Here is a 22136-nt window from a genome sequence, read left to right on the forward strand (position 1 = left end):
TACATCTATATACACCAACAGCAAAAAGCCTTCTCATATAAAAATGAACAGAAAATTAAAGTACAAATTTTAGAAAATGTCAAATCACCCATGTAGCATTAAGTCCAAAAACATAAGAGGAATAATCTGCATCTACAAAGAACAAAAACACAAAACTTGTCTTGATGATACCTAAGAGGACATTATAGCCATAAAAAATGCTATGGAAAAATAATTTGGCTCATGGAAAACAAACACAATTAAAAAAAGGAAGTAGTAGACTACATAGCAGAATGAACACAACTAAAATACTTGGGACATCACACACACACACACACATATGCACACACAAAGCTACATAGTGCAAGGAAAGAGTTACAAATAATGGTAATATGCCTGGAAGTTCTAATATCCACCTAGTAGGAGAACTAGAAAGAGAGAGCAAACATAATGGAGAAGAAGAAATTATCAGGCATCTGAAAGAATGCTCACAAACATGAAAAACAATACTAATGGTAACTAGCATTTATATATTGCTTACATATAGCAGGCATAAATAAGCATATATAATTATAATATATTGATACAGATATACTCACATATTTACCATATCCATATATACATAGTTTAATTCATTGTATCTATTATGTAAGAATTATTATCCTTGCTTTACAGATGAGAAAACTGAAGGAGAAAGTGTTAAGTAACTCAGTCAGGCTCACAGAGCTGTGAGTGGGTGAGAGGGAAGTGGACCCTGAGTCATCAAGCTTTAGTGGACAGACTCCTAACTGCTACATCCCAACCACTACATCCCATGTCTTCCAGCTCAAAGGAACTCCATTAATGTGCCAAGCAACATTAATGAAAAAAGACCCACTCTAAGATAAAATATGTCTTGGTAAACTTTCTGAATTTCAATGATAAAAAGAAATGTTTAAAAACTTTAGTGGAGGAGGTAAAGAAAGACTTCCCTCAAACAAAAAAATGAATAAATTTCTATTAGGTTTCTGACTGGCAACTTGGAGTACCAGAAGATAATGAAACAGTACACTCAAAGTTCTGAAGAATATAAGAAATATCTGAAAAAAGTTCACCTCATGTTAATTATAGTTATCTACAAATGGTGAAGTTTGGGGTAAATTTTTTGTTATCATCTTTTTCTTATTTTTCTCTTTTAATTTCTTATAATGACCATATATTTTTGTGGAGAAAATTAAGATCATTGTTATAAAAATAAAGATATTCAAACGCATTAAATTTCTTAATGAAAAAATGAAACTATAAATGCACTAAAATATTAGCAATAATTAATAAATTAAAAAATACTAGGATAATCGAACCAGAGTCACCTGCATTGCAGGCAGATTCTTTACCAGATGAGCCACCAGTAAAACCCTTAAAAGCCTTATTTAACACGTCATTTCCAAAGCGGATGTGGTAAGGAAGACTGTCTACAGAAAAATTTTTTAAAGGAAAAGACCAATAAATTTCACTGTATAGAAATGTTGAATTCTGACACAACATAAGTTAAACAATATGTGTCAGGTTAGAAGAAAACATTAATATTTGCTACATACATAATATAAAACATTCCTATAAATCAATAGGAAAATAGTTTTTAAAAAGAAAAAAAGCACAAAATTAGCAAAAAATACAGGTAATTTACAGAATAAAAAATACAGAGTCAACACCCACTCAGCTTTCTTGTATTCAGAAAACAACGCATATTAAGTAAAAAATAAGGTATCATTTTTAACTCAACAAACCAACAAAAATTTAAAAGATGAATAGCACATAATGTTTGCAATACTGGAAAACAGGCAGTCTGATGCATTGTTGAAGAGGAAGTAAATGGTACATTTTGGAAGTGTAATTTCATGGTATCTGTCAAATTAAAAGTTGTTTGGTTGTGTTTCTGAACATCTATTTTATGAGAATACTTACTTCAGAACTGAAACAAGGAGCGCAGCATTGTTTATCAACTGACACACAAGCGCTATCCACTCGGATAAGACTTCCTTAGGTGACAAGTGCCTGCACCCAGACTGTCTGGATATTTTACCCTTAATTGCTGGTGTACATGAGACAGCATAAAGGTGATGCTCAAGTCTTCTTTTCACAGAGATCAAGTTTCTCCATGTGAACAGTCCTTGGAAAAACAGCTCACAGCTCACCACTGGGCTTCATCAGATAGAGACTGACCCCCAAAAGCTCCCACAGCAGCTGCCAAGATTTCTGGAATCGATACTAGAACAAGAATTTCCCATCTCTTCCCCCAAATCTGACTGGATATCACGTGATGTACTATATTGTAATATCATATAATCACACATTCCTGTACACTCCTGCAATATTGCTATTTTCATGCATGCAGATGCAGCAAAGTGGTCATTTCTTTGTATTTAATAAAACTGATCTGATTTCAGTTCACCAATCAGTGCCAATCAATGAGCTGGGACTGAAGCCAACAAGTTGGAAACTAGTAGTAATGAGTAAACATGGCATACTATTACTTCTTTGAGCAAAAACAGTGGATTCACATGTTATTTTTTTACCATCTCTAAAGGCAAAAACCAGAAACCCAGAGGAAGCATGAAACAGTGTTTGGATTCCCTTAATCCTGCCTAGTTTATTTACAATTCCCTCCTTCATCCTTCCTGCCTGTCCAGATGGTTTTTGTCTTTGTTTCCCAAACTGATTTATGTTCACTGGTTTTAAGATGTTAAATACGCTGAAGGCCTTCTTTCTAGTTCGTCACAAGCAGAAGTCATAAGTTCTTACCTCTGTCGAATTATGCTGGGGTTAGCTGTCACTAAATGACTTTTGGATCCAACGTCCTTAGTGTATTCACTTGACAAAGGAGGAAGATTGCACCTGGAAAAACAAAACAACCTCTTCAGAATGACTTACATGCTTGTAAAGCAAGCCAACTACCATGGCGAGTAGCAATTTACCAAGTCTAGCTCAATTCACAAAGAAATGACGTCTGTCACCTCTTCCTTTGAATAGATGTTAGAGGACCATTACAGTATCTTCAGAACGTTGTCATAAAAACTATTTCTATGTTAGAAGAAAGAAAATGTCAGCGAGAGAGGTAAGGGATCTACTAAAGGAAAGAGATACAACTAGAGTGAATTTATTCCATTCAAAATATTTTTGAGGTGATAAGTCAGGGTGCATTAGACTTGAAAGGAGCATTTGGGGGGTGTGGCCCCTGGCAGTGGTCCCCAACCTTTTTGGCTCCAGGGACTGATTTTCATGGAAGACAACTTTCTCACAAACTGGGTGGGAGGGATGGTCTCAAGACGATTCAAGCGCATTACACTTTGTGCACTTTATTTCTATTATTATTATATCAGCTTTACCTCAGGTCATGAGACATTAGATCCCAGAGAGTGGGGATCCCTGTCCTAGAAGATACAGGACCTATAGTCCTCTCTGTGGATACCAACAAGCCTCAAGAGAAACGGAAGAACTGTATTCACTCGTGTTTTTCATTCTTTTCCCAAATTCTAAATTATAAGAGTACATTCGAGGCAAACACTGCCACCTAAATCAGTGCATGCATGACCAACGTATGGTTGACTTCCAGTGAAAATGTTTTGTCATCCAAAAAAAATGCAGTGATTCTCCACTATCCCAGTCTAGACAAGGGAAAGAGTACAGGTGACAGAAATAGCCCCTCCTCTCTCCCACACACACCACCCTGCCCTGGGTGCTCTCCTTGACTGCAATGTTTTATGAATGCTTACAATGGAAAATGCTGCAACTGCAAATCCAATCTCATGGCTTTCTACAAGTGGCCTGTTACCCAAGTTATGACATCTGCCTCAGTTTCCCCATTACAAAATGAAGATAATGACTTTTCCTCTCCAATAAGCTGTGTGTAAAGATTAAAGTAAGAAATGTATTAAAAAGTCCCTACCTTGAAGCCTCACACATAGCAAAAGCTCAAAAATATTCCATATCAGAAATATCATATCTTGGTAACTCAGTTAGTCATTCGGTTATGTCTGACTCTTTGCAACCCCATGGGCTATAGCCTGCCAGGCTCTTCCATCCATGAAATTCTCTAGACAACAATACTGGTGTGTGTAACCATTACCTCCTCCAGGGTATCTTCCCAACCCAAGGATGGAACTCAAGTCTCCTGCACTGTAGGCAGGCAGATTCTTTATCACTGAGACACCAGGGAAGCCCCCAAAATACTGGAGTGGGTTGCCATGATCATATCAGTTCAGTTCAGTTCAGTTCAGTTCAGTCGCTCAGTCGTGTCCGACTCTTTGCGACCCCATGAATCGCAGCACGCCAGGCCTCCCTGTCCCTCACCATCTCCCAGAGTTCACTCAGACTCACGTCCATCGAGTCCGTGATGCCATCCAGCCATCTCATCCTCGGTTGTCCCCTTCTCCTCCTGCCCCCAATCCCTCCCAGCATCACAGTCTTTTCCAATGAGATATAAATATAACTAAATACATATTTATTATTTATGACCACCCCAAATGAGTCTATAGCTTCCACTGGATTTTTCTTTTATTACTGAGTCCTGATTTCTCCTCTCCGGCCGTATCTCTAAGTTGACTCCAATCATCAGAGCACCTCTAACTTTGTATTATTTCAGCAAAGTAAAGCATCATTTATTTGTTGTTAGAGATCTTACAAATATCAAGGCCTCAGCCACTTCCCAACTATTAAAATTTCCCGGACAAATTTCCTCCAGGATGTGGGGTTGTCTGAGAATCGACTCAGCTGATTAGCACAAGTTCCTTGATGTTTTCTTGTATTTACCCCTGTGACTCCCACCACATCAGGGCACCTAAGATAGAAATTTGTCTCACTTGATTTGGAATCTTCCTTTCATCTGCTCTTTGGTAATAAGAACCTGATTCTTCTGACAGCTCCCCACAGAGCAATGAGTCAGCCAGTTGGTGACTTTTGCTGAGTGCCCATTGAAAACAAACACAGTGGGCATTGTGAGAAGCCTGGGGGAAGCCGAGTCTCAGAGCCTACTTGAGGCACCCACAGTCCAACGGTCCCATCACACCCATGTGGTTCTGCGGGCTGTGCTGGGGAATGAGCTTACTCTTAGTGGCCAGGCTCATCTGACCATGGTGCTGACCTGGGGATTCAACTGACCTCTGCCAAGATGAACAGGACTTGCAGGATAAAACACAGGCTAGAATGCGAGCACCTTTTCCTCTCTTTTCTTGGATGAATATATTTACTTAGTTTCTTTAGTTTTTATTGGAATATAGTTGATGTACAATGTTCTGTTAATTTCAAGTGTATACAGCAAAGTGAATCAGTTATACATATAAACTGACATATTTCCGTTCTTTTTTAGGTTATGACAGAATACTGAGTATAATTCCCCATGCTATACAGGAGGTCCTTCTTAGTTAACTATTTTATATATAGTAGTGTGTATGTTAATTCCAAACTCCTAGTTTATCACTTCCCCTTCGATCTTGATGGCCCTTCATAACATTTGAGAATCAATCTCACTATATTAAAACTGTAAACTCTATTGCTAGAAAGTGCAGTCAACCTATTCTGTCATCAGTAAATGTTGGTGTTCATGAATCACAACTTTGTTTTTCTGTCTGTTCCTTGTAGGGTGATCCATGGTTCATATGTCTGGATCCCTTCATACCTCCTTTGTTGTCCAGTCGCTCAGGCATGTCAGACTCTTTGTGACCCCATGGACTACAGCACACCAGGCTTCCCTGTCTTTTACCATCTCCCAGAGTTTGCTCAAACTCATATCTGTTGAGTTGGTGATGCCATCCAGCCATCTCATCCTCCGTCATCCCCTACCCTGCCTTCAATCTTGTCCAGCATCAGGGTCTTTTCCAATCAGTCAGCTCATTGCATCAGGTGGCCAAACTATTGGAGCTTCAGCATCCATGCTTTCAATGAGTATTCAGGGTTGATTTCCTTTAGGATTGACTAGTTCGATCCCTCTGCTGTCCAAGAGAGTCTCAGGAGTCTTCTCCAACACCATAGTTTGAAACAATCAACTCTTCAGTGCTCAGCCTTCTTTATGGCCCAACTTTCACATTCATACATGACTACTGGAAAAATCACACCTTTGACTATACAGACACCTCCTATTACAAAGCAAAACCTCAGAAATACACTTCCAGAGACTAAATGCCAAATTCTGCAACATAGTGAAATGTTTAAAACAATAAGGATAATATTTTATACATTCATTTCTGGAAAATAATGCCATTGTACTCTGGTATAAATAACTGTTCTTCTGGGTAAACTTTCTCTTCAAGTACGAATGCTTGTGATACCTCCCTGCAGCTCTCAGGGAAAAAAAAGCACACTGTGATTTTAGCTCAACTCCTAAATTGATAATTACACAGATTTACATAAAAGGCACATTTAATACAGTCAAATTGTTTCTTATAAGGCATAATTGTGTAAAATTGTTTCAAACTTTGCTTTATTGCTTATTGGCACAATGAACGGATATTACTGGCTGAAGAGTCTTAGTAACTGTGCCTGGGATCAAAGAGGATGTGGCCACAGAACTGATGACAAATGAAAATTCTTTGAAGTGGGGAGTGGAGATGGGTGGGATTTGGATAGAATGGAATAGAATACATTTTAAAAATTCCTTTTTAAGTTATATGTATACTTCTATACATAAAACACATATAATTGAGTATAATTCACAGGCACCAAAATTATATTATCTTCACTCATACTCCTGAGCCACCCAACTTCTTGCCAGGATATAATCACTGTTACTTCTGTCTTTCAGAACTTCAAGATAAATGAGAGTTAACAATATTATTTTTTTAAGTGTCACTTTGGGTTACAGAGCAAATGTTTATTTTGAAATATGGGAAGGTATATTTTAGCATTAGAAGATGTGTTTGAAAATGTCCAAGCAAAGGAAATTATGGCATTGTTACAGTTCTGGAAAACATCTTGAACTGTAATGCACCATTGTGCATAGGTAAGGCTATTTTGGGATCTCGTCTTTCACTGTAACGGTCCATGTACCCTCTAGTCTAGGAACAGACATACATGTTTCTAATCATATTCACTAAATGTTTCATTTTGAACATATGCTATTTCCTCAGTTTTCACAAGATGCCCCCAAAATGTGTATTAATCAACCATGTATAAATAGATCCATAAGTGGTCAAATAAGAATAATTTACAATTAATCAACATTTAATTACTCCCATATTATAAATTCTTTGTGTGTGTGTGTGTGTGTGTGTGCTCAGTTGTGTCCAACTCTTTGCAACCACATGGACTGTAGCCTACCAGGCTCCTCTGTCTTTGGGACTTTCCAGGCAAGTATACTAGAGGGGATTGCCATTTCCTTCTCCAGAGGATCTTCCTGACCCAGGGATGAAACCCATGTCTCCCACATCTCCTGCATTGCAAGCGGATTCTTTCCTGCTGAGCCACTGGGGAAGCCCCATAAACTGTCAATTCAGTTCAGTCACTCAGTTGAGTCCAACTCTTTGTGACCCCACGGATTGAGCACGCCAGGCTTCCCTGTCCATCACCAATGAGCTTACTAAACTCATGTCCATCGAGTCGGTGATGTCATCCAACCATCTCATCCTCTGTTGTCCCTTTCTCCTCCTGCCTTCAATCTTTCCCAGCATCAGGATCTTTCCAATAAGTCAGTTCTTCCCATCAGGTAGCCGAAGTAGTGGAGCTTCAGTTTTAGCATCAGTCCTTCCAATGAGTATTCAGGACTGATCTCCTTTAGGATGGACTGGTTGGATCTCCTTGCCATCCAAGGGACTCTCAAAAGTCTTCTCCAACACCACAGTTCAAAAGCATCAATTCTTCAGTGCTCAGCTTTCTTTATAGTCCAATTCTCACATCCATACATGACTACTGGAAAAACCACAGCTTTGACTAGACGGACCTTTGTTGGCAAAGTAATGCCTCTGCTTTTTAATATGCTGTCTAGGTTGGTCATAGCTTTTCTTCCAAGGAGCAAGTGTCTTTTAATTTCACTGCTGCAGTCACCATCTGCAGTGATTTTGGAGACCAAAATAATAAAGTCTGTCACTGTTTCCATTGTTTCCCCATCTATTTGCCATGAACTATAAATAAAGCTTTTTAAAGATTCAAATGTGTTATGACAACGGCACCATTCTTGAAACTGAATCAAAGGCACATGCACACACACCTCTAGTCTTGATGCTGCCGTCTTTGAATTCTTTTCAGTCCTCACCTCTCTCACCATCCCATGAACATCTCATGAACATTGTTCAATCCGGTGCTGTGCACCCTAATCACAGGCACTTATTAATTCTGAATGTGAATATATCAACATTGATTGTATACAGTGCAAATGTAGTCTTTTGTATTTGTAATAAATATATATGGATAACCCCATAAGATGCTTAATACTGATCTTCTGCACATTAAGTTTAAAAAAGATCCATCTTCCTAAATGTGGTGACACACACATGTGTGCTCAGGAATAATTTAAGAAAACACATTTATCATACTGTCTCCTTCTACATTGTACTCAGACATCTTAAAATCACTTAACTTTCCTGAATCTGTGAATATAATATTTCCACTTCTTCCTTACATAGTTTCTGGAAAAAGAAAGTCAACTTATACTTGAGAGCAATATGAAAAGTCAAACTAGACTACGTGAATGTGTTACAGTTGTGTGATAGTCACATTATCACATAATCAGAGTTTCCACAATGGAAAGGCTTAGGGAATTGTCTGCAGCCACCTCTGCAAGATTATCAGAAAGCTGAGCTGCCGCAAAGGCCCCACAGGGTGCTGCGGGTCCCAGAGCGAGTCTGTGGCAAGGGCTGGTCCTTCTCCCGAGTTTTCTTTGCCCTCAGACGCCCCCCAACGCCAGTGTCACGGGGGGAGTACCTCTGCTCTCCTCCTCCACTCTGCTCTCCAGGTCATCGTCCCCGCTTCTATAGCTGCCATCTCACCATGTTCACCCCACGCTCACAACCCTGTGGAGCCTTGGTATCCTTCCCACATCAGAGCTTGGAAAGGCCGGCCTCTGCCCAGAGTGGAATGGACAGAGGGCTCCATCCACTCTTTCTCCACAGAAGGACCCCACTCACTCATCGTTTACCTCTGAGCCACCCTGACTTCGGCAACAACGCAGCTCCAGATTCTAAGTCCATGATGGAACGGTCCAAAATACCATTTCCAACCCCAGTGAAGACCCAGCACAGATCAGGCACTCACTAAGCAGATGTTAACCTGAAGTAAGAGAACTACAGTTTTTTCTTCTCCTCTCTTCTATTTTCATTATCTTTCTTGTCTTCTATTTTTATTGCAAAAATTAATCATTACAGTGGAGAGGAAAACACAGTCTCACACTGGAAAAACTAGGGCAGGGCACCTCCATAAAGGAAAGATTGAAAAGGATTCCCCCTCTGCCGCAGGCTTCACCAGTGAGATGAAGTCCTCTGAGAAGCCCAACCCTTGCTCTCTCAGAAGGAACCTGACCCTCCCCTTGAAATGGCTTCCTTGAAACACTCTCAGACAAGCTTTACTCTCCCCTTCTCCACTTAGCTCAGAGCCCAGAGGTGGCTAAGTGTTCCCTCAGCTACCTATTTTTTGTTTGTTTTGTCACTTTAGACCATTATTTATTTATCCTTATTATCCTTAAAAATGAACACAAAACCCCAACCTCCCCCCGACTTCAGCTTTCCGCCCTCTGTGTTGCTTGAGGAGTCAGTTGTCCTGGCCCCAGAGCCTTCTCAGAAGGTAAAGAATCTGCCTGCAATGCAGGAGACCCAGGTTCGATCCCTGGGTCGAGATGACCCTCTGGAGAAGGAAGTGGCAACCCACTCCACTATTCTTGCCTAAAGAAGTCCGTGGGCAGAGGAGTCTGGCGGGCCACAGTCAGACACAACTGAGGGACCAACACAAAGCCTCAATGCCTCACTTATTCCCACTTCAAGGAGACTTTGGGGCCATCGTGTAAGACCCTCCCCAGAGTAGCCTCCAAGCTCCTACCTTTCTTCAGTAACAAGTGTCCTCTTTGTCTACAACATATCTGCTCATCCCAGAGAAGGTGACATCAGATTCTTAAGAAGTCACATGCTCCAGCGGGCCATTCTTTGACGCGAACTCTCGTTTTTCCATCTTCTTTCATCTTTCCCACTTCCACTCGCTCAGCTCTGAATCGCCCTGTCATATGGCCCCACTGCACCCATTCCTTTCTCCACGCCTCCCAGGGCCAACTTCCTCCCGGCTCAGATTCCAAAGCGTGTCCTTCACGCTCTCTCCGGCCATGCTGTCCCTCCTCACCCTTCTCCTCTCTCCCCCAGACGATCCTAAGCCTGTGTCCATCTAATCACGCACTGTCTTTCCTTCTGGTCAAAATCACCCAACGGAGCAAGTTGGCACCATGTCAGCGTCGTGGTCTCTAGCCTTGGCTGGGTGTGTCCTAGCAGTCCCGTGACACACTCCTGCAGGAACTTCCTGTCTTCCAGTACACGCGACATCACGTCACCACCCAGTCCCCTTACTAAGCTGCCACCTTGCTCAACACGTATTCCCCCTCCTTCCTTCCCGTTTCCCTGGTCCTGCCCAGATCCACTGCCTCTTCGAATTCCACTCACCACCTCCAAATGCTTTTGAGAAAAACAAAGCAGCAAAGTGTGCAGAATGAAACGCATGAAATCGTTTATTCATTGCGAGTTCGTCTTAAGGACAAGTTTTAAAGTGGGAGTCACCCAACTGTACCATCTAGAATAAGATGGGTGTTTCCACTTTGGGTATCTCCCCTTGACCTCTGAGCATTTCTTTTCTCTGTGCTTTCTCGGGGCCTGTTCCCCTGGCCCTCTCCTCAACTCACTCGTAGGTGAACTTGGACAGAAGTTGAAGAGAAGCTACAGCTGATTAATCACCAGTGACTGGTCTCCAAAGTCCCCGGGGCTGGCAGGAGGGGTGAGGGAGAGGAGAGAAGGCGGAGGCCGCGCTGTGGGAGCTCTCTCTTACCGCATGACAAAATCTGCTTCATCTATTTGACGGCCACAGCCACTCTTCTTCAGAATCCCACCATTTCCCACCACCGCGCATTTCTTCAAGGGCAGCTGGAATGGGGTTGCCTAGCAACAGAAAACAAGGCGGGTTTTCACTGCAGAGAACATACAACCGCTCACCAAATCATTGTTTACAGCAGACCCCGCCAGAGAATTTGATTGAAGACTAGGCAGAGTGAAAAGAGTGCATAGAAAGAAAGATGCCAGGAAGCCTGCAAGGAGCAAACCAGCCCATTCCTTTGAAATAGAAACATTTCTTTTTTAACTCCCTGAAGTGGATTTCAATACAACCACATTTTGGGTATCAAACTGGCCATGCATATAATAGGGAGTAACTGCTAAGGAAAATGGAAAAATCCCCACTAGACACTGGATTCTTTTCAAAGGCATTAAGCTGGGAACAAACTCAAATGAATTCTGCTCCCCTATTTAGATGCACTTTCATTCGTTCATACAATCAGTCATTCACTCAACAAATGTTGCTGAGCGTTTCCTATGCTAACTGTTGGGGATAAACACAAAGACAGCGAAGTCACAGGTCTCAGGAGTCACAGTTTGGGATGTGAGGAGAGTGTGAATACATAAGCTTATGTAACAGACTGTATTGTGAAGGTGACCTTGCTGTACAACAGGAATATTTCACATGCTGTGGAGAAGCCAGAGAGGGACGAGAAGGCACATCTGTGAAGCCGACTCAGGGAGAGCTTTCTTACTTGAGATGAATCTTTAAGGATGAGTAGGATTTTGCAGCCAGGGAGAGCAGCATCAGCAGAGGTGCAGAAGTATGCTGAGAGCGAGTGCAGTGTTTATGAGCAAATGCACACTCTGGGTCTGTTTAGAACTTAGGAGCGACTCAGGGGCAAGTGACTTGTGTCTAACCAGGCAGCATGTGACTTTCTGCAGACATTGACCTGGACTGCAAAGAAAATGTCCCATGTACCTGAATGTTCCCTGGAGTGCTATTTATAGTACCAGGGACTATAAACCCAGCAACAGCCCCTGGAAGTGAAATGTGACATTCAGTCTCTTTTAGCTGGGTCAGCAAGAACCACCAGCATAGCATTTCCTGCTTGCTGAAACCGGGCACAGTGGCTGGCAGTCTCTGGCGGAAGACCTTACATCTGTATAAAACAACCATGCCCACATTAAGTCATCATTGTTGATGAATCTGAGGGCATCATATGGATTACACCGAAAGAATAAATGATTATATGACCATATGCACATAGGTATAAATAATCAAAGCAGAAAAATGAAATTCCAGGAGTGTACATAGTCACTGGGAGCTGAGGGGCACTCAGCAAAGCCCAAGAAGGAAATTTAACTTCCTTGATTTCTAATTTGTAAAAGGAACAGCCAGAGCTCTGACAATAAAGGTGATGAAGATACAGCACTGAAACTGCAGTGTCTAAGCATATGCCTGCAGATGGAAAGACTTTCCGGAGACTGCCCAGTGACCTCCAGAGCAGGATACAGAGAAGGAGGGTCAGGAAAAGGGCTGCACTCCAACTCTCCTTGATGAGCCAGGATGATACATGGCATTTTTCTCAGTCACTCTTGGGAGGAAGATTTGAATCAACACTAGAAATACACAAGTAAGATCTGCAATTTGCTAGATGTAGATTAAGGTATTTATGCTCAAGTTAAATGCCCTTTTATTCCACAAATATTTATTGAGTGCCTACTATGTTCCAAGCACTGTCCTGGGTGACCAGGACATAATAATCCCTATTCACAAGGAGGTCAGATTCTAGTGGGAAATGGATGATAAAGACAAATGAATAGAATACACAGAATATCATATGGTGGAGAGAAAGAAATCACTGGCATGAGAAAATCAGGAAATACTTTTGAAGAAAACCTGCCATTGAACTAGGGTGGTCAGGAGATATGGAAGCAAATCCCTGAAGGGGGGGGTAGTGAGCCTTTCAGGCACCTGGAGGAGTCGCTGGGGCAGACATGGAAGAGGGACACTCCTGGGTTTTAAATGAAGAGAAAGAGTGTCTGGAGATGAGTAAGCAAGGAACAGAGAAGAGATCGGAGACTTAGCTGGTAGGAAGGCTGGGGAACAAATTCTATGGGCTTTGGAGGATACTGTAAAGACTTTTAAGTTTTATTCTCAGATGAGAATCAAGTCAAGGTAGGGTGAGCAAAGGAGTGGCATTCTGTCATATTCTAGAACAATCACTCTGCTGCTGGGTGAATAGGCTGCAAGATATCATGCACAGAAAGAGAGACCAGTCTCTTGAAATGACAGGCTAGAGATTACAGTGGCCTAGGCTAGAGTCAGAGCAGTGGGATGGCTGGAAGCAAGCAGATTCTGGAGATGTTTTGGAGGAAGAGCTGACTGGAACTGCAGTGAAAATAGGATAAGAGAAGAATCAAGAACAATGCCAAGGTCGGGGCTCAGATGACTGTAAAGATGGACTTGCCATCCATGGACAATAACAAAGAAGCAAGTTTGGGTGAGAAGATTTGAAGTTCACTTTTAAGTATGTAAAATATGAAATCTCCATTAGCCATTTAAGTGGTGATGTCAAATAAGCAGTTGAATATATGAGAATACAGTCAGGGAACTGATTTCTCCTGAAGATAGAAAGCTGGGGGTGATAGGCATACAGTTGGTATTTAAAATCAGAGGACTACTTGGTGAGTGAGTTTAGACAGGAAAGAGAGGAGGTCTTAGACCTGAATCTCCGGATGCTCCAAGAAAGAAGTTAGGAGACTGAGAAGAAATAGGTAAAAGAGATGGAGGAGTGGCCAATGGAATGGGAGGGAAAAACAGGAAAGTAGTGTGTCTCGGAAGTAAGCTTTTTCTTTTTCTTTTTTTTAAAGTATCTAAAGATACTCAAGAAGAACAGGAGAAAACTGCAGCAAATGCCATTGATAGGTTATATAAAATAAGAGCTGAAAACTGCCATGGGATTTTGAACATAGAGGTCGATGGTAACCTTCACCAGGACAGATCTGGTTCAGAAGTGAGGATGGAAGCCTGATCTGAGTACAGTGAGTAATGTGTGGATATTTGCAACTATTTGTATATAGGTTATGTGAAAAGTGTGGTCTCACTCATGCTCAACTAATATTTAGTTTGCCTTGTAAAAGCCAACTTAAGCCCCACTTCCCGACCGCCGCCCCACCCCCATTGTTAAGTAAAAGTCCCTGGACCAGATCTGACTGGCAATCTCAGTTTTCTGAACAAGAATCTGGGCACAGAACATGCAAATCTGGAAAGCAGTAGTAACAGCATAAACCTGGATACAAATACTACCTCCTAACTTCCAGACTGTGGGACCCCTTGACATTTCACTTTCTGTCTCTAAAGAGGGAACATACTGCATAGGATCACATGAAATGACAGAGGTAAAGCATTTCACCAAGCATGGTGGTTCCCCCATTATCCTTCCCCCTCTTCTTTCACCTTTTTCCTTCTCCTAGCAAGGTCTTGGCACCCACTCCAGTACTCTTGCCTGGAAAATCCCACGGACGGAGGAGCCTGGTAGGCTGCAGTCCATGGGGTTGCTAAAAGTCGGACGTGACTGAGTGACTTCACTTTCAATTTTCACTTTCATGCATTGGAGAAGGAAATAGCAACCCACTCCAGTGTTCTTGCCTGGAGAATCCCAGGGACGGGGGAGCCTGGTGGGCTGCCGTCTGTGGGGTCGCAGAGTTGGACACAACTGGAGTGACTTAGCAGCAGCAAGGTCTACTGACTTGTTAAAGCCACAGAATACTCAGATTCCATGGGTTTGGGGGAATACATGGTAAAAGAGTGATTCTCAAAATCTATCTTAACACAGATGATTTTATGGCAGAAAATTTGCCTATTTTCTATGGTGTTTACCTATTTGGGCTGACATTAGTGGAAAATAATCTGCCTGCCAATGCAAGAGACTCAAGAGACGTCGGTCTGACTCCTAGATCGAGAAGATCCCCTGGAGGAGGAAATGGCCACCCACTCCATTTTGCCTGGGAAATCCCATGGACAGAGGAGCCTGGTGGGCTATAGTCTGTGGGGTTGCAAATGAGGCAGACAAGACTGAACACACACACATACATATGTAATCTTTCTCTAAGTATAAAGTGAAGCCACTTAGTCGTGGCTGACTCTTTGTGACGCCATGGACTGTAACCTACTAGGCTCCTCTGTCCGTCAGATTTTCCAGGCAAGAATACTGGGTTGGGTTGCCATTTCCTTCTCCAGGGGATCTTCCCGACTCAGGGATTGAACCCAGGTCTCCTGCATTGCAGGCAGACACTTTACCATCTGAGTTACCAGTGAAGCCTCTTCTGTATGTATATATGTATATAAATGTATATACTCTTCAAAGCCTTTGAACCGAAGCCCAGTTAAGGAGGAAGCCATTTATGAGTTGGAGCTGGTAATATTTGCTTACTTCCTCTTCATTTGGTCAATACTGGCCCTCACACAGCAATTTCATTTCAATAACTGTTTCTCCAGCGCCCTGAGTGTACTCTTCAGGGCATTGGCAGCAGCAAACAGAACAGCTCACCAAAGCTTAAAAAGGAAAAACTTAATAGGGAAAATACTGTGAAATGTTTTTAACTAATTGAGATAATACTATCATTATTCTATTTAAGATGCAGAATATCTCAACTTGGCAATGATCAATGCTTATTAGAATGATGTGTGAACAAGGTGTTCTCCGTTTGGTGTTTATTACACAGAAAGGGGGGCTTCCCAGTTGGTGCTAGTGGTAAAGAACCCACCTGCCAATGCAGGAAACTAAAAGAGATGTGGTTTAAATCCCTGGGATGGGACGATCCCCTGGAGGAGGGCATGGCAACCTGCTCCCGTATTCTTGCCTGGAGAATCCCATGGACAGAGGAACCTGGTGGGCTAAAGTTCATGAGTCAGACACGACTGAAGCAACTTAGCACATATGCATCCACATAGAATAGAACTGATAATGTTCTGGATAATCCATTTCCACATAAAGATTACAATTCTGTTACGGAGTATTTTTATTAAGGTACCAACTTCATTCTTTCTTTTCAAAAGTATCTCCTTGCATCCATGTAACAAAATATCTACTAGATCTGAGAACACAGTATTATGCTACAACACTCCTGGTGCTAACCTTAAAAATACTACTCTAAATCAAAGACTGGATTAGGCAAATTGATTACAGCCATGGGCTCAAAATATTGCATGACCACCAATTCACCTTATAAATCTTTGTCCAGGATTTTTCACCTATCACTCTTCCATCTGTTAATGGCCATCTTCTTAATGACTATATTATATTAACCATCTGGATTCAGATTATGGTTTGCCAGGCCCCTCAAACTCTCAGTGCTTCACAGAAGTCAGGCATGATAATAACCATCCCATCTGTCTCTCAGTATGATTATGCAAACTAAAAATGAACTGAGGTGTTGAAAATTATCAGAAACCTCTGAAATCCTATATAAATGAGATTAGTACATTACTAAACACTAAAACTGGAGAAAAAATATCATTACATTGCTGGACCACTACTATTACATGCAGTTTATTCTTGTGTGAAAGGCTTTCAATTTCAAAGGTTTTATATAGATTTTAATCAAAGCACTTTTTATCATTGGCCCCTTGAGGGTGTATCTACTACTTTGACCAAAGAGGTTTTTTTTTTATAGAATTATTTATCTATTTATTTATTATCTGTGCTTTTGGCTGTGCTGGGTCTTTGTCGCTGTGCACGAGTTTTCTCTGGTTTTGGAGAGCAGGGACTACTCTCTAGTTGCCGTGCACCAGCTTCACACTGCAGTGGCTTCTCCTGTTGCAGAGCGCAGGCTCCAGCATGCACAGGTTTCAGGAGTTACAGCACATGAGCTCAGTAGTTGTGGCTCCCGGGCTCTAGAGCACGGGCTCAGCAGCTGTGCTGCACAGGCTGAACTGTCCTGCAGCATGTGGGATCTTCCTGGACCAAGGACTGAACCGGTGTCCCCTGCATGGCAAGGTGATCACCAGGGAGCCCAGTCAATGAGTTTTTAAATGCACATATTTGCATGAATCATTCCAAGTACCATATTTTTTTTTTTTTTTGCTCCCTGCTCTACACACAAATTGAGAATAGATGAGATGATCAACAACTTGCTCAATAAGCTAATTATTTATATTTAATCCGAAGAGTTCCGTTGAGCATCCAATCTACTCTAAACAGTGTCTGACCTAAACAGTGGCATTTTCTTAACATCATAATGGATATATTATTTTATTTATTTTTAAAATATATTTTATTGAAATACAGTTGATTTACAATGTTAGCATCTGCTGTACAGCAAAGTGATTCAGTTACACATATATATACATTCTTTACTTATATTCTTTTTCATTATGGTCTATCACAAGATATTGAATATAGTTCCCTGTGCTATACAGTTGGATTTTGTTCTTTATCCATACTGTGTATAATAGTTTGCATCTGCTAATCCCGAACTCCTACTTCATTCCTTCCCCATTCCCCCTTCCCCTTGGCAACCACAAATCTCTTCTCACGTCTGTGAGTCTGTTTCTGTTTCATAGATTAAGCTCACTTGTATCATATTTGAGACTCCACATAAAAGCAATATCATATATTTGTTCTTCTCTGTCTGACTTACTTCACTTAATATGATTATCTCTAGGTCCATCCATATTGCTGCAGATTGTATTATTTCATTCTTTTTTTATGGCTGAGCAGTATCCCATCTTCTTTATCCATTGTCTTTTGATGAACATTTAGGTTGTTTCCATGTCTTGGTTATTGTGAATAGTGCTGCTATGAATTTAGGGGTGCACGTATCTTTTTGAATTATCACTTTGCCGAGACATATGCCCAGGAATGGAATTACTGTGTCACATGCCAACTCCATTTTTAGTTTTTTGAGGAATCTCCACACTGCTTTTCACAATGGCTGCACCAATCTGCATTCCCACCAACAGTGTAGGACGGTTACCTTTTTTCCACATCCTCTTCAGCACTTACTGTTTGCAGATTTTTTTAATGGTGGTTACTCAGACCACCGTGAGGTGGTACCTCACCATAGTTTTGACTTGTACGTCTCTAATAATCAACAATGTTGAACATCTTTTCCTGTGACCACTGGCCATCTGTATGTTTTCTTTGGGAAAAACGTCTATTTAAATCTTCTACCATAATGGATATACAATTTAATCTCCAAACTTTAAGAACAAACACAAATTCCACCACTCTCTAAATAAGAGTCAATTAATGAAGCCATTCAGAATCTTGCTTCTGAGATTACCTTATCCTCATCACGGCCCATAACCTACACTCTCTGTGTCTCTTTTAAATAGCTCTGATTTGCCTTTAATTCAACAATTATTTGTTGAGTCCTGTTAGGAGCAGGAGCTGTTATGAATTCTGAAAAGGGACTGATGAACAAACAGACATTTATCTTGCTCATGGAAACAGGAAACACAAAATTTAACAAATAGGAAAGTACAGAGCACTATATAAGGTTAAGAAAATATCTTTCTGAGGAAATGACGCTGGGGCCTGAGGACTGCAGTTTTTAGGCATAAGAAAGACAGTTGAGATTTCTGGCCTATTAGATAATCTTCAGTTCAGTTCAGTTCAGTCACTCAGTTGTGTCTGACTCTGCGACCTCATGAATCGCAGCACGCCAGGTCTCCCTGTCCATCACCAACTCTCAGAGTCCACCCAAACTCATGTCCATCGAGTCAGTGATGCCATCCAGCCATCTCATCCTCTGTCATCCCCTTCTCCTCCTGCCCCCAATCCCTCCCAGCATCAAAGTCTTTTCCAATGAGTCAACTCTTCGCATGAGGCGGCCAAAGACTGGAGCTTCAGCTTTAGCATCATTCCTTCCAAAGAACACCCAGGACTGATCTCCTTCAGAATGGACTGGTTGGATCTCTTTGCAGTCCAAGGGACTCTCAAGAGTCTTCTACAACACCACAGTTCAAAAGCATCAATTCTCTGGCACTCAGCTTTCTTCACAGTCCAACTCTCACATCCATACATGACCACTGGAAAAACCATAGCCTTGACTAGATGGACCTTTGTTGGCAAAGTAATGTCTCTGCTTTTCAATATGCAATCTAGGTTGGTTATAACTTTCCTTCCAAGGAGTAAAGCGTCTTTTAATTTCATGGCTGCAATCACCATCTGCAGTGATTTTGGAGCCCCCCAAAATAAAGTCTGACACTGTTTCCACTGTTTCCCCATCTATTTCCCATGAAGTGTTGGGACCAGATGCTATGATTTAAAAAAAAAAAAGACAAAAATTAGAGTCACTGATGTCTTATGGCATGAATGAAGGTAAAAAGAATTGTTACAGGCTGGAAGACTTTTTCAGATAAAAACCACAAATGCCAACTGTGAAAATATTCCTGGCTGAGAATATGACTTTTCACAAAGGCTATTAAAAACTGAAGAACTTAAACCCGGTTCTTTCTGCCTTACATAAATAGCTCCAGAGGATCCAGGAATGGATTTTATAATTAAGTGAATAAAAGCTTTATTTGAAAAGTGGAAGTTGCTCAGTCATGTCCACCTCTTTGTGACCCCATGGAATTCTCAACATACGGAGTGGGTAGCCCTTCCCTTCTCAGGGGATCATCCCAACCCAGGGGTCTAATCCAGGTCTCCCGCATTGCAGGCAGATTCTTTACCAGCTGAACCACAAGGGAAGCCCAAGAATACTGGAGTGGGTAACTTATCCCTTCTCCAGCAGATCTTCCTGACCCAGGAATCAAACCGGGGTCTCCTGCATTGCAGGTGGATTCTTTACCAGCTGAGCCACCAGAGAAGCCCTTAAAAGCCTTATTTAACACGTCATTTCCAAAGTCAAATGCCTGACTTCTCCCTCCTCCTCATGGGCAATCCACGCAAGACAACAAAGTAGTCAGACGCAGTAACCATGATCACCTACCCCTCTTCCATCTCACAGACCTAACTAGATGCCCGAAATGACAATTACACTGCCTCTGTGAAGGACTGAGTTAACCACCATCTATCTCTAAAACTCTTAGGAGTTTGAGCTGGCCTTGGGAAGAGGGGAGGAAGGACAGGCATGGGAAAAAAGAAACATGCAAACCGTTTAATATAGAAAGAACTTGGCTAAAAAATGTTGCCATAACTATTCTCATGGGAATATAGAACATTTTAGTAAGAGCACCTCTGATTGAAAATTAAGTTACAATAGTCTTGGGGAGAGAGGGTAACTTTTAGGCATTCAGTGTAAAAAACTAGCATCACACACTGACGTAAACTCAGAATCAAAGAATAAAAAGTGTTCTACAGAACCACGGTAGGACAAAACTGAGGACTAGGGTGCAGGCTGTAATGTCTCTACATCGAAGTAATAAATATAACTAACCCTAAAGCCAGGGGTTTCCCAGGTGGCACTATGGTAAAGAACCCGCCTGTCATGCAGGAGTGGCAGCAGACATGGGTTCAATCCCTGGGTCAAGAATATCCCCTGGAGGAGGGCCTAGCAATCTACTCCAGTGTTCTTACCTGGAGAATCCCGTGGACAGAGGAACCAGGTGGGCCACAGTCCATAGGGTCACAAAGACTCGGACACGATTGAAGGAACTTAGCATACAAGCACAACCTTAGATCTAGGCTCCAGTACTCTTGCCTGGAAAATCCCATGGATGGAGGAGCCTGGTAGGCTGCAGTCCACGGGGTTGAGAAGAGTCGGACACGACTGAGTGACTTCACTTTCACGCACTGGAGAAGGAAATGGCAACCCACTCCAGTGTTCTTGCCTGGAGAATCCCAGGAACAGCGGACCCTGGTAGGGTGCCGTCTGTGGGGTCACACAGAGTCAGACACGACTGAAGCGACTTAGTAGCAGCAGCAGCAGAAGAAGGAACACCAGGAAGTCAAAAAGTTTGAAATCCTTTAAGTGTCCCACTTAGATTCTTTCCACAGTGAAGTTCGACCAGAAATAACTTAGGCCCTCAACGGGTAAGAAGCAGCTCTAGGGTCCCCAGCATTAGGAAAATTAAGTAACAGACTGAATCAGATTAAGCAGACTAGTGGCCAATTAAAACACTTTAATATTAAGAAATTTCTGTAAGCAATAAACTTGTATGTTTTTGATAGACAAGAAGTACATGTATTAATATAGGATGCTTGTGAGAGATGCAAATGGACAGGCAAGGAGGCTCTGTCCCCAGGATTAGATGGACTACAATTTTATAATCAAAGGGAAGTGAGAGAGGGGGAAAAGACCACCTTCTTTGAGGAGACGTCAGGCTTACATCACCAGGTCTTCCTTTGTATTGAACAGGAGAGTGTTTGACCCTATGAGGTCAAACTAGAATTACAATAGTGCTGGGCGTTGTGACATTTTTCTTCCACCTGAAGGCCTGGGGCATATTTTGTGCTTTTACTTATGGCTTTATAGTTAAGCAAGCCAGCTTCTGAACTTGTATTTTACAATGCTCTCTTGCTTTTGAAGATGGCAACAAAAGACACCACTGTTTCAAGTTTAATATAGGATACTTAGGTTATTATCATTCTCACCATACTTCACTGATTCAATATAAGTTTCTCAGACTCAGTGAGTGATTTTTCACTTACCACTGCTCTAGATTCTTCTTCCTCTAGCTTTCTTCTATCCCTCTTCTATCCCTCTTTCTTCTATCCCTATTGTATCTATAACCTCTATTCCTCACCTTGTTGCTTTTATACTTGGAGGGAAGGGGAGAAATGCCATAAATATTTCTGAATAAACATGGTTTCATAAACAAACAAAAAAGATGAGGCTGTCAAGCTAAATTTTGTTGGTTTTGTTATGCACGTAACTATATGCTGATACTTTTAGCTAGAAGAGTTGGCATTTCTATTTTCACAATTCAAGGGAAATCTCTTTTGTTACCTTTCAAACTCCTCTTTGAAAGGAAGGAAAAGTAAATCTTCCTTGTCATGCAGTTGTGTTTTCCAGCTGGAAAATTTACCAACTTTTTCAGTACTTAGAACACCGTAAAGTGCCATGATTAAGAATAATCAATGTCATTGTTGGATGTGGGTCTCAAGTCCTAATAGAAAAACAGGGGGGGTTGATTTGCAGCCCTTTAGAATGGCCTAAAAGGCTGTCACTAGATGTCAGCTGCTATTACTCATGAAGTCAAAACGTATGCTTGCT

At 41.6% G+C, this 22136-nt stretch overlaps 1 protein-coding gene across 1 annotated transcript in view; it reads right to left on the bottom strand.

The window, feature by feature from the left end:
• ST8SIA1 (ST8 alpha-N-acetyl-neuraminide alpha-2,8-sialyltransferase 1) overlaps nt 1-22136 on the bottom strand; it is a 177675-nt gene that overhangs the window by 56526 nt on the left and 99013 nt on the right. The window contains exons 3-4 of the mRNA XM_040235331.1: nt 10963-11072; nt 2761-2853 (exon numbers count right to left, since the gene is read on the bottom strand). Coding sequence (XP_040091265.1) covers nt 2761-2853; nt 10963-11072 — 203 coding nt within the window. The remainder of the gene's footprint in view (nt 1-2760; nt 2854-10962; nt 11073-22136) is intronic.

Source organism: Oryx dammah, unplaced genomic scaffold, assembly GCF_014754425.2.
Source record: "Oryx dammah isolate SB20612 unplaced genomic scaffold, SCBI_Odam_1.1 HiC_scaffold_29, whole genome shotgun sequence".
Lineage (NCBI taxonomy): Eukaryota > Metazoa > Chordata > Mammalia > Artiodactyla > Bovidae > Oryx > Oryx dammah.